General features: G+C 36.9%; 1 protein-coding gene across 1 annotated transcript; it reads left to right on the forward strand.

The window, feature by feature from the left end:
* Nucleotides 1-13: 13 nt before the first annotated feature.
* On the forward strand, nt 14-6,495 carry LOC106102760 (splicing regulatory glutamine/lysine-rich protein 1-like). Its single transcript, XM_013282330.1, has 14 exons — nt 14-120; nt 522-677; nt 1,594-1,666; nt 2,124-2,225; nt 2,583-2,652; nt 2,720-2,779; nt 2,876-2,941; nt 3,280-3,427; nt 3,599-3,832; nt 3,978-4,424; nt 4,491-4,575; nt 4,997-5,087; nt 5,345-5,423; nt 5,836-6,495. Exons 2-14 carry the CDS (start codon nt 580-582, stop codon nt 5,894-5,896), a joined length of 1,614 nt encoding a protein of 537 aa, XP_013137784.1. The 5' UTR covers nt 14-120; nt 522-579; the 3' UTR covers nt 5,897-6,495.
* The last annotated feature ends 9,374 nt before the right edge of the window (nt 6,496-15,869 follow it).

The raw sequence follows: 15,869 nt of genomic DNA on the forward strand, positions 1-15,869 counted from the left end.
TATTTAAACAGGTAAAAAACGTAAGCAGGATAAGGAGAAAGTAAAAGAGGAGAGTGATGGAGAATCTGATCATTCTCAGAAGAAGGAAAAGAAGAAGAAGAAGGATAAGAAAAAGAAAAGGTAAGTGATATCTATACTAATATAATGAAGTGTTAAGATTTATTTTTATTTATTATAGAATAGAAGAAAAAAGCTTCTATATTATGCAGATGAACCACCCCAGGAGATCAGCTAATTATTTACAAAATTTATTAAAAATGTACTCAATAGCCTGAAGTTATTTTAAGTTCTTACTTTAACTTATGTATGCATTTATTTTAAGAATAGTTCCATAACAGTAAAAACCGTTAGTTACAATTTATTAGTTGATAATATCAGCATACATTTGTTTATATACACAAAATACACCACACAGTCATTTAATGGTTATTTAACAATACCTTAGTCTAATACTGAATTTACATTTGTAACTTACTGCATATCCAGTGTGAGTGTTACAATAAAAGTCCCACAAATCGCAGACATCAATCCGAGTCCTCGGATGGTCAGGAGGCAGAGCAAGCTGGTCATCCTCTGGTGATGACATCGAAGATAGACCCTCGAGAGATCCCGGAGGTGCCTGAGCATAAGTTCCTGCTGCGGGGGGGCAAGGATCATGATAAAAAGGATAGAGAAAGGTAGGATTTAAGTTGCTATGCTCAGCTGATATCGCTTTTATGGTTTGTTAACTGACTTCAGAAAGAACGAGGTTTTCAATTTTATTGGTATTTCTTACAATGTTGTTTGATGCGGAATATCAGCATTGGTCCCACTTTTTGGATAATCAAAAATTAGCCCATAGTTTTTAAGTTTTTTTATAAAAAAAAGATCTGTTGCTCGCGTAAAATTAAGCAAATACAAGCTTTGTTACTCACAATTAAATTACCGTTCTAATGGTGAAAGAATTTTTAAAATCGGTCCAGTAGTTTTTGAGTTATTTCAATACATACAAAAATACAAATCTTTTCTTTTTATAATATTAGTCTAGATTGTACCTAAAATCGGATATTTTTGTTTTAAACTTGGTTTTTGTATTTGTAATATAATTTAGTTAAATACATACTGTTAAAATGTATGGAAATAAATTTATTTACATGTTTAGTTTTTTCCAGTCTGTGATTCATCATATTATTGGAGTCAACCTTTGGTTTGTTGATTTAATAATAATAAAAAAATATAACTAGACAAAATGTTAATTAAAAAACAAGAGGTTTCTATATAAATGCATTTTTTTTATTTGAATTTAAAACTTGCTTTCACAGCTTTAGCCAATTCTTAATGTAAGTCTGTTTTTTTGCATACTATGAAATGTTATTTTCAACATTTATATAAGATTAGCTTTCGCTCGGGACTCTGTCGTCGAATTAAAAAAACCAAAAGTGAGTAGCCTATGTTTTCTTCCAGGCTCTTTTACATCTGTGTTAAATTTCATCGAGATCTGTTCAGTAGTTTAGGCTACAAACTCTAACAAACATCCATCCATCTAAACTTTCGCATTTCTAATATTAGTAAGATTTAAGTGTAAACAATGCTATTGTGTATTTGATAACGCAGGATGCGGTACCGGGAGCGAGATCGCCACGCATACACTAGGAGCGGCAGGATTATAAAGGGCCGGGGCGTTTTCGTGAGTATACTGACGTGAATAGTGATGTTTATAGTACAATTTATTAGATATATCAATTTTAATGTGGAATTGTACGAGTAGCGAATGATAATCCGTCGATTAAATAGAATAATGTTATTTCCAAAATTAAATTAATCACGCCGTCTTAATGATTATCTAAATACTTTTAAAATGATGTAATATATCTGTGTAAAACATTAAAAGGAAAAATAATGTAACCCTTGAATATATGTTTTTTTTTTAAATACCATAAATTGAAACGGATTAATTAAACACAGATTAAGAAAGGGAACGTTAAAAAAAATGATTTTTCTAAATAATCTATTGTTTAATGACGAAAATACTTATGTATGAATGCATTTAAAGGATAGATAATTTTAAAAACTTTGAATCATTGTCTTGTAACTATTCAAAAATACTGCCTTTTTTCTATTTAACCGACGGTATATTATATCAGCGCTACCGCACGCCGTCGCGGTCTCGCTCGCGCTCGCGCTCGGTGACGCCACCGCACTGGCGACAGGCGCAGCGCAGGATCATCAAGCTCTCCGACTATGAGGTAACATACAAACATGCAATCTTTCGAGGTACACCACAACACTCAACATCCCGCTCTCAATGGGTAACACACAATAACACTCATTCTCTCAACACCAAAATTCTCACTCTCGCTCTCAACAACACTCCATCTCACATAACACCAAAACACTCACAACACCGATTCTCGCTCTCGGGGTAACACAACAAAACGCACTCTCACACAACAATTCTTAATCTCTCGCTCTCAGGTGTAACACACCGTAACTTTCATTTTCGCCCTCACGGGGTCATATACAACAAGTTTCATCTCTTTGACCACACACACAACTCTCGCTTTTTGTAGCAATTGTCTCAATGTTGTTATGTGAATTTGTAGCGCATGGACCAGGAGAGGGCGGAGCGGGAGGCACTCGAGCCACAAAAGCCTGCAGAAAAGCCTCTTAATGGTGAGCAATTTCTCTTTCATTATGATATCGTAGTTAACATAAATATAAAATTCTTTTTTAAATGCAGATGGGGAGCCAGGCACGCCAGAGCAGGAGAAAGAAGAAGGAGAGTGTGACTCTACGCATGGTTAGTTATTTATCTACTGATCTAGATTCCTCTGTGATATATAATGATCGATTTATTGATTTATTTCTAAAGCTTTCATTGTGTTTTTTTATTCAGATCAATCAAGGCATGAGAAAGTTGATTACAACGCTCTCGACTTCGAAGAAGATATCGAACACGAAGGTATATATTGTTTCTACTTATTCTGATTGTAAATAGATATTGCCTGTGTATTAAGTAACTCGAGGACTTAATTATTTAATTAATGAAGTAACTCGGCTTGCATGTGTGAAGTAGATCAGTGATCCGGCTCACAGATCAGCTTAATTTATACGTGCATAGAGTCATAAAGTTATGATTTATGTTTCCAGCTGTGAGCCACGAGGCATCAAATAGTTATAAAACATGGCGGTAACCTGTGAACTGATAATTAACTTGTTATGCCGCAGCTTAACAATTCAAGTTGGCTGGATTTGGAACCGGTTTAAAGTAGATTTTGACTTGTATTGATGTAAAATCAGGAGGGCGAGTGGCCCGCGCAGGGCGTGGGGCTGCACGGGGAGCGGCACGTGGGGCTACGCGAGGGGCGGCGCGCGCGACTTCGCCCCGGCAGCGCGCTGAGGCGCTGGCGCGCGCGCTCGGCGTGCATCCGCGACACGACCAGCTCAGGTACACAACATAACCACTCAATACAACCATTCAACACAACACAACCACTGATTACTACTAACACAACACAACCGATGATCGCATTTCATTCCTCCCTAGCAAAGGTTGCAACGGTCTCTTCGCTATTTTGGCGAATTCCAGTAACAATTAGTTGATTTGTTACTGTGTTAGAGATGAGCGTGATACCCGCGAGCGGCCGCGGCGGCGCGACGGGCTGGCGTCGTGCGTGCTGCCCGTGCCCCCCGCGCCCGCCGCGCCCGCCGCGCACCGCGACACCCCCCGAGACACCCCCCGCGACAACACTCGCCATGAGGACGAGGGCGGAGACGACGTCGGCTACGACCCCTTCAGACTGCTTAGAAGCACCTTCGCCAGCCATAATAAAGACAGGTTCAAAGATCAGCGGTGAGTGTCTTAGTCAGAAACTATTTTTTCTTTAATTCTTAAATTAACTTCTAAAAGTTTTTTTTGTAAATGAAAAATGTATGTATTACTTTACATACCTAAGCAATATGACTAAAATTATAATACATAAATATTTCCCGTAAAGAAAGGAAGAACGTCAAGAACGCACTGACACCCGCCGCGAGAAAGAAAAAGAGAGATATAAGGAGAAGGAAAGAGACGAGAAGCATGGACACAGGAGTGAAAGAGATGACCGCAAGCACTCGGAGCACCGCAAAGATGACAGAGAATATAGAAAGGACGATAAAGAAGGAAGAAAATATGACAAGGATGTGAGAAAAGACGACAAGGAAGTACGGAAGGATGAGAAGGTTAAAAAAGACGAAAGGGAATCGAGAAGAGATGAGAAAGATTATAGGAAAGAAGACAGAGAGAGTCGTGATCACAGAAGAGAAGAGTCAGGGAAAAAGGATAAGGAGTCTCGGGATGATAGAGATTCGAGAAAAGAAGATAGAGGTAGAAAGGAAATTAAACGAGAGGAGTCGCGAGAGAGGGAGAAGCACAGAGATAGAAAGAGCTCTACTAAAGAAAGGTACTATACTTTATCTTGATTTATCTATACTTTATCTTAATTTTTATTGTATTTAATTTGTGATAGGACAAAGTCGCCAAAAGGTGACCGCAAGGAGGGCGCGGAGGGTCGCGACAAAACCAAACCAGCCACAGAGGAAGACAAGAAAAAGGTAAATTTCCAACTAAAGTATTTAAGTGTTTAAAATTAACAAAATCTAAAAGATAAACTACATCTGCCATCGACTGTGTCGGCGGGATTAAAAAAAAATAGTAAGTAAAAAATGCTTTATTTTTTCACTTTAATGAAAATGAAATTTTTAAAAATCTGTTTAGTTGTTATGGAGATACGTAATAACATCTATCCATTTATTTAAATGTTACGCATATTATATATATTACAAGTATTATTTCAATTATTAATTTTGTGACACTAAATATCGCCGACGACTCCGCCTGCACGGAATTACATATAAATGTACCCTTTATACATACTATGTTCTACATTTGTGACAAACGGTATCCGATTATTCGCATTTATATAGTTGTATATTGGTATGTACAGTTGTGTATAAGTGTTGTGTGTGTGTGCAGGAGGAGGAGCGTGATGAAGCGCGCAAGGAGCTGATGGAGATCGTGAGGCTGATCAAGTCTCGCCAGAGAGACCGCGAGGCCAAAGCTAAGGGTACGTACACACACAAAAACTTCAAGTTGCAGTTAAAAATTACTTTCTTATCAATTACTTTAACATGCTAGAAGATATTTTTACTTTTATATACATTTATTTTTAGCTGTTTCATAGTATCTGTATAGAATTCGAGCAATTTCCTTATTTTTCTATTGTGTTGCCTTAAAATTGTATCCAAAATTGAAGTCAAAACTGTTTTTATTGTAAATCTAATGTTTGATTTCTGAAAAGTTAAAAGTACAATATCATTGTAGAATTAAAGAAGAAGCGTGCGTCCAGCGAGTCCTCGGCCTCGTCGGGGTCTCGTCGCCGGCGCCGCACGCGCAGCCCCAGGTGACACAACACCAACACTAACATCCGACACCCAACACCCAACACCCAACACCAACACCCGACACCCAACCCCACCACCAACACCGATACCCAACCCCAACACCAAACACAGAACACAACTCCCAAGTCTGACTGGTCATCATGTACCACACAAATATATACAGCCTACCAAAATGCCAGATAATAAAAAAAAACAAGTTAATTAGCCTTTGCCCCGCGACTTCATCCAAGTGGAATTAAATAAAAAACAAAAGCAGGTTTACTATGTGCTTTTCCAGACTATAATCTACACCTATGCCAAATTTTTTCTGAATCAAGCAATTTAAGTTACAAATTTTAGAGTTAAAGTTACAAACATCGATCAATATAAACTTTCGCATTTATATTAGTAAAATATATGTTATGTCCACAGGTCCCGCCACAGCCCGAAGTCCCGGCGTCGGCGCTCCCCCTCCACCTCCTCCTCCGACTGAACGGGGGGGCACTACATAGCCAGTCATTGGACCTGTTGTAAAAACGTATTTCACATATAGAAAATGACAAAACAACTACAGTAATCTTGATTCAACGTTGACAGGGTTTAACGGGTCAGATAAATTTGCCGGACTACCAACTAAGACCTAAGATAATAGTTTTAGACTTATTACATACAAAGTTAAAACTTAACCACAAAAGTTTGGTTAACTAGTGACGATGGCATTATCACGCCCAAATACAATCTGGATACATTCTAATCACGATTTTAACTTTTTTCTAGATTAAAACTTTAGACTTTTATTGCATTTGTGTATTTTTTCAATACTTGTTAAAGGTTTGGATTTTGACAAATTCATCTAATAAAGTTATAAAATGGGTAATATGACCAAATATGAATATATATTCCAATATTTTTGACAGAAATGTATATTTCATTATATCACCCAATATATGGTAGGTATGGGACCTATTATTTAACTATTACCGAAAGTTTACTGAAGTATTCACTTTTAACTTTAGTATTTCTTTATTTTTTTTATAACAAGATGGCAAACAAGCAAGCGGCTACCTGAATCCGTCAAAATGGCGAAGCGACCGCTACCCATGGACATCCGCAATTGCAGATGCGTTGCCTACCCTTATCCGACGAAGGAGGAGACGTACATAAAGAGGATGTTTCCCCTTCCTATGCATCTCCTCCACCGTCAAATCTACTTCCCCTTCCCATCCTCTCCTTATAAGAAAAGGGTGGTAAAGAGAAATGGACTTAAATTGGGCCTCCGGCACCACACTCATAAACTTATATGTACAATCAGCTGCATAAATATGTACACTAGTTATTATGTGGCGTTATCCGTATATTATAAAAAAAATATTGTTTACATTCCCTAAAACTCTTGCAAATGTCAATATTCAGTTAATTTATATGTTTGGTAAGTCAGCACAATCAGTATCTGATGTCAAATTGCAACGAAAACCTTTACTATCGGCTAACAATTAGAGTTTTTGTTCCTTTTAAGGTTTTTTTTCCAATTTATTCACCCCCTAAATAGCAAGAAAATATATAACCTATAGCGTGTCGTAAGAGTAAGGCGTTTAATTGATGAATTATTCAAAAATATACTGTGATTTCTGACATCGTACATAAAAATCTAAGTTTTTGAAATCTTACAAATATAAAGATATTTTGAAGCCGACTGTACCTTTGCGGAGGTCTGTAGCTCACTACGGTGCCTAATAAACTGCCACATTTAGTCGTAAATGGTCACTAAGGGAGTCTTTACAATACTGTATTAAGCGAATGTTTAAGTAACCCTTAAACTACACTCAGTATAGTTATAAGGTCTTTTTGTAAGCGTGTCCATAATATCGTAGTGCTATTAGAATCATGATGTAATTTTGTTCGCAGGAGTTTTATTAAAATTAATGTTTAAATGTAGTTCACATTACGATTTATTATGTTCTGTGTGAAAATATGTTTTAAAAATTATTATTAAATAATTTTCTTGTTTATTGTTTCTTTTATTGTATGTAGTTGCTTTCCAATTTAATAAATGATTAAAACTTCAAATTTGTTTTATTCAATCTCGATAATAATATAGTATAAGAACATGCACCTTAGACTAAACTATCGCACAACTGTTTAGTTTTGCTTTGATTCCTATGACCTATATGGAGGTACACTACTCGATTATTAGTTGTGCAACTAAACAGTTGAATTGGCTGCGAAACTATCGCACAACGGTGTGCGATAGTTTAGTCAAACAAGGGAATGGAATTCGCCAAAATAGCAAAGCGACCGTTGTTACGGACATCATTTGCAGATATTGACTACTTTAACTGTTAGAAATGTCTAAATTAATTACTATACTCGACAGTAAACCGTTAGTTTTAAATACATATTATAATAAATGTATTATAATTCATTTTAGTTACTATTTAAAAAAAAATATAATAACGATATTTGTGTATGGGTTTTTCCGCCGAGAATACTAACATATCGCAATAATTATTACCTTGTAACCAAAAATTGAATTTAACAAGATAAATAAAACAAAATTAAAAAATAATTAATTGACAACGTTTGATTCATATGGACATCGCCAAGGCAGAAAGCGGCCCCCTAGACAATTAAAAATATAAAATAGACAAAAACTTCCAAATACTAACATTTTTTGTAGTTTTACATTAATAAATTGCAAGAAAACAGGCTTCTGAGACTGTTATTTCGCCCTTTGTGTCCAGCGAACTAGGCGATCGCCCAACCGTATAGGGATTCGTTTCATATTATTCGCTAGTATATTTATTAAAAAGGTAAACGCGATTGTATCATAAAGTTGGCAACTAACGTGTCCGCACAATAGCGCCATCTTTATAACAACACGCATTTTGTCCAGCTTTATTTCCTTGTAAAATTAATATTGTACACCGTTATCTTATATGTTTATTTCAATTATTTATATTAGCGAGAGCAATTTACCTAGAAAGAGGGTCAAGTAGCAACATATTGTACCCTGTACTATTCTTGAAATTATGAAAAGTTAAAATATATTCATATATTTTATACTAATATTATAAATGCGAAAGTTTGTATGGATATTTGTCTTTTTTCTATCGTGTTCTATTGTGTTCTACAATGGATTTGGCATAGAATTAGAACATAGTCTGGAAGAACACGTAGGCTACCAATTAAATTATTTTTTTGATTCCCCGTGGACGGAGACGCAGGCGACAGTTAGTTGACCGACTATTCATTTAACCACAGTTTTGTTGACCTATTTTATTTAATAATCATGGAATTTTCCAGCACGTGTAGATTTAAAACGTATTTAGCTGGCGGCGCAGAGTATCGAGTTTATTTCGCGTTTTGTGTAACTCGAGAACATAAGAGTCAGTTTACGAAGTAAACACAGTTATTGAATCGTTGATGATAATACGTTCATTATTATTATTAAGGAGATGTTCCCGTTTGTCATGCGCATGACATTATAAACACTTTATTCCGTTAAACTCCAAAATACCACAAATATCAAAATTCTAATGCTCAAATTACCGTTACCATAACAATCTCGCTTCTTTGCTTCAATTACATTTGTTGTTGTTGTCCCTTTCCAGTTGTTGCGTTGCATGTTGATCGACACCCATAAAGAGGATATTCACGTTCCTTTCCCATCCTTTTCGTGCAAGAGAAAGGAAAACCAACGTTGGGCCTCCGGCACCGTACTCATCAGACGAAACGCGGAATAGCTTCCACTTCACACCTGTTTTCCGTGTGGTATTACATCAGTCGAGCCTACTCATTCGTGCGAAGATGTTAAAGCGGGCTCTACTACTGTTAAAGTTGTTTGTGTTTTCGCTTTATTACATTAAGTATAGATAGATATAGATTGGTATTTTTTAACCAATAATTAGCAATTGATTGTAAGATCGATGTGTGCAGCGCCGCGCCGGCGCCATGACGGGAGTTTATTAATTCGCGGGAAATATTCCTTGATCACGCCGACATTTTTTAGGCTTGTCATCAACTTATTTGACATTGATTTGATATTTTGATTAATCGAAATGAATCGTTAGACGGATATGATTGGCTGTCTAGTTCAGCTTGTAAGTTAACAATGTTTTGTTCAGCAGGGTTAGACAGTAAAAAACATGAACGAAACGAAAGCGATTATCGTTCGATTGTGATTGGTTGAGACACTGACGTCTGACGTCACGCGTTAAAATCTTAGACAGTGACACGCACGAAGGTCGCTTTCGTCTTTCGTCTGTCGTTTTTCGACTATTTCCTTTAAAATTCCTAGACAGTAACACGAAATGACAAACATAATCGTTTTTAAAGCGACACGATCGTTCGTTTTTGAGGCGATTCTCAAAGGTGTCTCGTTTTGCTTCGAGATCAACTGAATCAACTTTAGTTAAATGTCTTTAATTATTACTAAATATTAATTTAATCTTCTAAGGTGAAAAATCTTTAAATGGTATATAAATATAACCGTTGCCTACCCTAAATCGATGGAGGAAACGCACATATGGTCAAGATGATATTTCCTCTTCCTATGCTTCTCCTCACACGTAAAATCCACGTTCCCTTCCCATCCTTAAAGAAAGAGGGTAGGAAGGATAATGGACTAAATCAGTCAAAACGCGGAATGCTCCCACTTCACGCCTGTCTTCTTTGTGGTCGTGGTATTGCATCGGGCGAGTCGACTCATTCGCGCGACAATGTTTGAGCGGACTCTACCACTGTTTACTTTTTTTTTATCTTAATATTGCGTGGACGAAGTCGCGGGCAACAGCTAATTACAATAAAGTTAATAGTCATGTGCATAATTTTAATAACTAGCGTATAAAAGTATGTTATAAGCATTAAGGTTAATAAAAATGCATTGTTTAGTAGATTTATTTTGGAGAACAATGTTGTGTAGTGAGCCTTCAAAACAGAGCTCGAGTCAAAGTTGGAACCTCGCAATAAGGCTCGAGCCTTGAATGAGTCGAACACTCGGGAGACTCAAGCCTTTTAACAACTCTACCTTAGACCCTTTAGATGATAATGAAAAATAAACTTTATTTACGATCATTTTTATTTCAAAATTAACATAAAAAACATAAATTACACAAGTTACAAATAAAAACTATGTAAATGTTAGATGTTTTTGCATTTGAGACTGCTTATTAAAGCTACATTCTTTTCTCAGCCAACCCAAGGTGTCGCCCTCCGTGGGACTCGCGACGTTACTTCGTTATTATAACCAGATTGGTAGAATGAACCGCCAGCAGAAAAAAGGAAGTAATGTCAATGAGAAAATTTCGTTATGGCGTCTTGAAGAAGTTTGAGGAATGCTTGTTGGACATTTATTGTATCCCTATCAATCTGGGCTCTGACAGCTTCCCTTTCGTGAAGATTGGTTTCACGCAAGGTTTCCAGCTCAAGCCTTTTTTATTTCTAATGCATGCTGCCTCCTGTCACTGTCCTCCTCCAACTTCAACCGCTGTAATTCCGCAGCAGCAAACTCTTTTGCCACTCGATCATACGGCGTCTCAATAGAGGAGGTCCGTCGCGTTGATTTTAAAACGCGTCTTCGTCTGTTCTGCGATGCATCTGTCAATAAATTATGTGTTTAAAGCTTGGTGGAAAAGCTAGGAACAGGAAAGATACAATCTAGAACTGTAGTGTTTCAATTCATATGTTAGTATTTACCTTGACTATGACCAAAATCAGATGTAGGATCAATTGCTGATGAAGGGGCAGCATGAGCACTTGAAGAGGAGGCAGCAGAGACATCACGGCGATTTGTTCGCTGCTCGCGTTTTTACTCATTTTTATTAAATTTTAAACTCCAACACACTTCGTGAACATTTTACATTTTTATACGTCAAATTCAGATGACACAACAGTCATCGTCAGCAGAGACAATAATTAGTTTTTTTTGACGATTCACCTTCGTCTGCACGAAAGTGACTATCGTCTGTTACTGTCTAGCTTTCTCGGGAAAACGAAAGACGCTATCGCTTAGACGAAACGATGGAACGTTTCGTTTTTTGTTTTTTACTGTCTAACCCCGCAGGTGTTTTTATTGTCAAATATTCTTCTTCTTTTGGTGCCGTCTCCTAACGGAAGTTGGCAATACAGCCACTTGGACAAAGCAGCATATAGCGCAATACATAACAATATAGAACGCATACTTTTATTGTACCATTGGCGAATATGTTTAAGCCACGATGTTCTTCCCCTTCCTGGACTTCTTTTCCCTAGAATCTTACCAAAAATTAAGTTAAATATTAAGTTGTTATTAAAGAAGGATGTCTAGGTATGTAAAATCTACATGAACTTAGAGAATGTGTTAAAAAACTCTTCTGTAACTCTATTGTGCAAAAAGAATCTAGTGACACTTTTTTCATTGATAGATGGCGCTACTAAACAATAATAATTTAGTTTGACTTAAACGTAGGCCAGATTACTTGTTCGTCTATATTTCCTAGACAGACTGGGTTTGGGTTACGTCACACGTGAGAATGTCTCGCGGCGCGATGTACATTGCTGCTTTCTCATTGACCCCTGCCCCCGGCAATTGCACCGGCCGAGCCACTCACGTCATCTACGAATACGTAACGCTTTTTAGATCACTATAACTAAAATTGCATTCATTATTGACTTGTTTATTCTAGCACATTGGTCTAAATTGTTTAGTTTTATTTTGATTCAAATAACTTAGTTTACTTAGCACAATAAACACCAAACATATTACAAATATACAAGCTGGTGCCTTCAACTCTATCTATGCAAAACAAAACATAATTAGTAACATATGTCTTCTTCCAGAATTCCAGATTATGCTGTACATTTATACAAAATCTCAGCGAGATTTCAGCCATTCTGGAGATATTATTACGCATCATTCATTATTCACCCATCTAAACATTTCATTTATAATATAAAATATAAAAATAATAAATGGTGGAATTCAAAAATAGTGAAACTGACACTGATAACATAACTTTTTATTGGCAAAAGAATTTTTGAAATCGGCTCAGTAGTTTTTACGTAAATCGAATAAATACAAAAATCTGAAAATACAAATCATTCCTCTTTAAAATAAAAACGTATCGATAGATATTACATTTATTTTATTACAGACGAGTTTTCGCCCGCGACTCCGTCCGCGTGGAATTAAAAAAAAACAAAAGTGGGTAGCCTATGTGTTCTTCCAGACTATCCTCTACATCTATGCCAAATTTCATCGAGATCCGTTCAGCCGTTTGGGCCGCAAACTCTTACAAACATCCATCCATCCATCCATCTAAACTTTCGCATTTATAATATTAGTAAGATTTCTTGTAAATTGAATGACATTTGTCTACAAGAATAGTGATGTAATTAATTATGTTTATATTTGTGCATATTATCCTGTAGTAGTGTTGTGTTGCGCCGCGGCCGGCGTGCGTCACCGGCGCTGCAGTCGCCCTGACCTACCCCTACGCGCCGCGCGTTACACCGCACAACGCACAACCGCACAACTGTACAGGAATAAAATTGTTTCATATTTACAATAATAATTATTGAATTTAACGTCCCTTGCTGTATTTTAACGTGTTTTTAAATTAACGAACTATTTTTTAATTAACAATTTATTATAAATCTATGCCTAGGATGTTTGTTACCAGTTTAAAATTTTATTGTTACTAGTTTTTTTTAATAATAAAAAATAACACACTAATTACTCCCACCCACTTCTAGTCCACTGACATTGGATCATTGCACTTTTTTAATAAATCAGCTGGAAGTTGTCAAAGTTGTCAATAACAAAACTTTTATACTTTACCAATTCTTCGTGTTGATTGAACATAATTGTTTACATATACAACGCTGCATACCACTCGGTTTGTATTAAAAAAATCAGTGGAAAGCGATCGATGTACCTCGTGACATAGTTTGGATGCATCGCGCGTGCTTGAAAGCGGAAGTATAATGCGATTATCGATTTGCTTATGACAGAAAATGCGTTGAATGGACATGGATCGGGAAGGGCGCGTGCGGGCGCGCGGGGGAGGAGGGGGGCGCAGCATGGCGGCACCGAGCCACGCGCTTTCGATATTGTTTATCGATATTCCAATTTCTAATATTTTTAAATAAATAAACTTGCCATAGAATTCCGAAAAAATTCATGTACAAGTACAAAATGCACAGGAAAGTTTAAATAATACATATCCTTACTAAAGTCATATGTAAGCTCTTAAATGTTTAAAATCAAAAATACAAAAGATTTAAATGCATTAAACAACTTATTGAACTTTGAAATCGATAAATATACCTTCGTAATTAACACGCCGGGCAAACTTAACCATTAATTCTACTTATAAGTAATCACTTTCCTTGTATTTCGAGTAAATTGCATAGTTTGTTTTATTTATCAAAAAAAGACAAATAGTGCGATTGCTACGAAGGCTTTTAATGAGTAGTCGATTAGTTAGCGAGACATCGAATGATCGCGGGTCGTGGTGCGTGCCTACGGCCCCTCGGCCGCCCGCACTCCGCGCGATGCCGTCACGCCGCGCCGTCAGTGCGCCGGTGGGAGCGGGCTGCGCCGCTCGTGTTCTCGCAGCCCGCTAATCGACGATACAGCGTGCAGTGCAAATGATTTTGTTTTTATGGCGCTCATATTACTACAAGTGTTGGTGCTGGGTGTGACCGCGGCGGCAGTTGACGGTGCGTGTACCAGGTTCTCTCCCGGGCACCACGTGGCCCGGGCCGGCTTGCGGCTCTGTTTACAGCGGCCGACGCATGCGCCTCTCTCGCACTGCAGGTCAAACACCGGCACAAACTACGGAGGTTCTATATACGTGTTTGTGGCCCGACAAGTAAGTTTGGTTGTAGGTCGCCGGGGACGCCGCAGCGAGGAATCGACGTTTGTTCACGTTTGTTTATCCCATCCCATTCCATCATTCTTCCTAAACATTCCTATTAGATATTACTACAAATTGTATTTAGTATTTGTTATGTTTGTAAAGCGACAATAACTTGAGTACGCTTCGAAGTAGAGTATGAGTAAATGTGTAGCTGTAGTAGAAATAAACAACAAAACAACGAGCGTGTAATAACGTAGTAAATATTTGAAGTCCTTCGTATTGCCTTGAAATCAATTTAATTCGTTGATGTTAGTGAATCAGAGGTTGTGTGTGCCGTGCGGCGGGGCGGGGGCGGGGAGCGGGGGCGACAACAAACACGCGCAAACAGCAGTAGATGGTGTTCAACACAAAACTCGTTTGTGTTTCGTTATATTATTATGATTATATCTTCCTAACGAGGCGCGTTGTTCTCTAAATCCTTGCTGCGTAATAAACTAAATGGAATTTGTTATTATACAAATCTTTTACTATACAATTTATATGAGCCGTGGAATTTGAATTTTCTGTAAAATTAATTTGATGACTGAAATTTTTTGCTATGTAGAAGTTTCAATAGCACATATCTATAAGGATAAATTAACAATAACATAAAATTGAAATCAATTCAAAAATTAATCACATTTTTGGCACTTTTGTAAATTCGTCCTCGACGTGGACGAAGTCGCAGGTGTTGGGTAGTTGATAGATAATTCAGTAGTGGTAGGAACTATGGACCTTGAAGCCACCGATCCGATACGATAGCGAGGACTGACCTTGAAAACCTTGCTTTTATTGTATTTCAATTGAAAGTGGTTTAGTAAACATCATAGAGTTACGAATAAAAACACCTAAATAAAATTACTATTTACATAAAACGGCGATTCCCATGTCTATAAAAGGCTTTTTATAATACACTGACTTCAGTGAATTCAATTTAATTCTTTATAAAACCTTAAAACAATTTTGTACAACCTATATATTGTATTACCGTCATTCTCAACTTATTTAAAAAAATAGAGACAACAATATCCTACACGTGTTACAAATAAAGTTGACGATAAATGTACAGTAAAGGAATCTAGCGGTGTTCCACTTTAAACGCTACAGTCGTTTTAATGTTTTGTACATAAGACGACGCGAAATAACCAATAGGATGCTGTTAAATAGAAGAAATGTCTTAACATGTCTACTTTTTAAAATATTTTGTCTTGGTCTGGCTGCTTTTTTAAAAATAAATAAAAATACTTATGTAATGATAACACATCCATAAATAATACTATAACTTACTATTTATTGTCTTGTCGTTTGCCTTACTGCTATCTTATTGGATATTTTTAAGATGAAGCGGAGTTTACCGTAAGAGCATTTCTTCTGAAATTGGAACACCGCGGATTGCGGCGACTGTACAACATATTGGGATAAAGGGTCTATGATTTATAGAGAAATGAGCAGGTTATTTGAGTAGGGCACTACAATAGTTCTTTTGTAAGGCGCTACAAGTGAACAGATTCTCGGAAATACATAGTAACACGTGTTTTGGACTTAGTTATGTTTATTCGATTGTTTTCGGAATTTTCTTAAAGTATA

This window comes from Papilio polytes, unplaced genomic scaffold (genome assembly GCF_000836215.1).
Source record: "Papilio polytes unplaced genomic scaffold, Ppol_1.0 DF823912.1, whole genome shotgun sequence".
NCBI lineage: Eukaryota > Metazoa > Arthropoda > Insecta > Lepidoptera > Papilionidae > Papilio > Papilio polytes.

Coding starts and splice junctions, on each gene's coding strand:
- LOC106102760 (XM_013282330.1), top strand. CDS start 580: ATGACATCGAAGATAGACCCTCGAGAGATCCCGGAGGTGCCTGAGCAT. Junction 2,780..2,875: donor AGAGTGTGACTCTACGCATG/GTTAGTTATTTA, acceptor TTTTTTATTCAG/ATCAATCAAGGCATGAGAAA. Junction 2,942..3,279: donor AGAAGATATCGAACACGAAG/GTATATATTGTT, acceptor ATGTAAAATCAG/GAGGGCGAGTGGCCCGCGCA.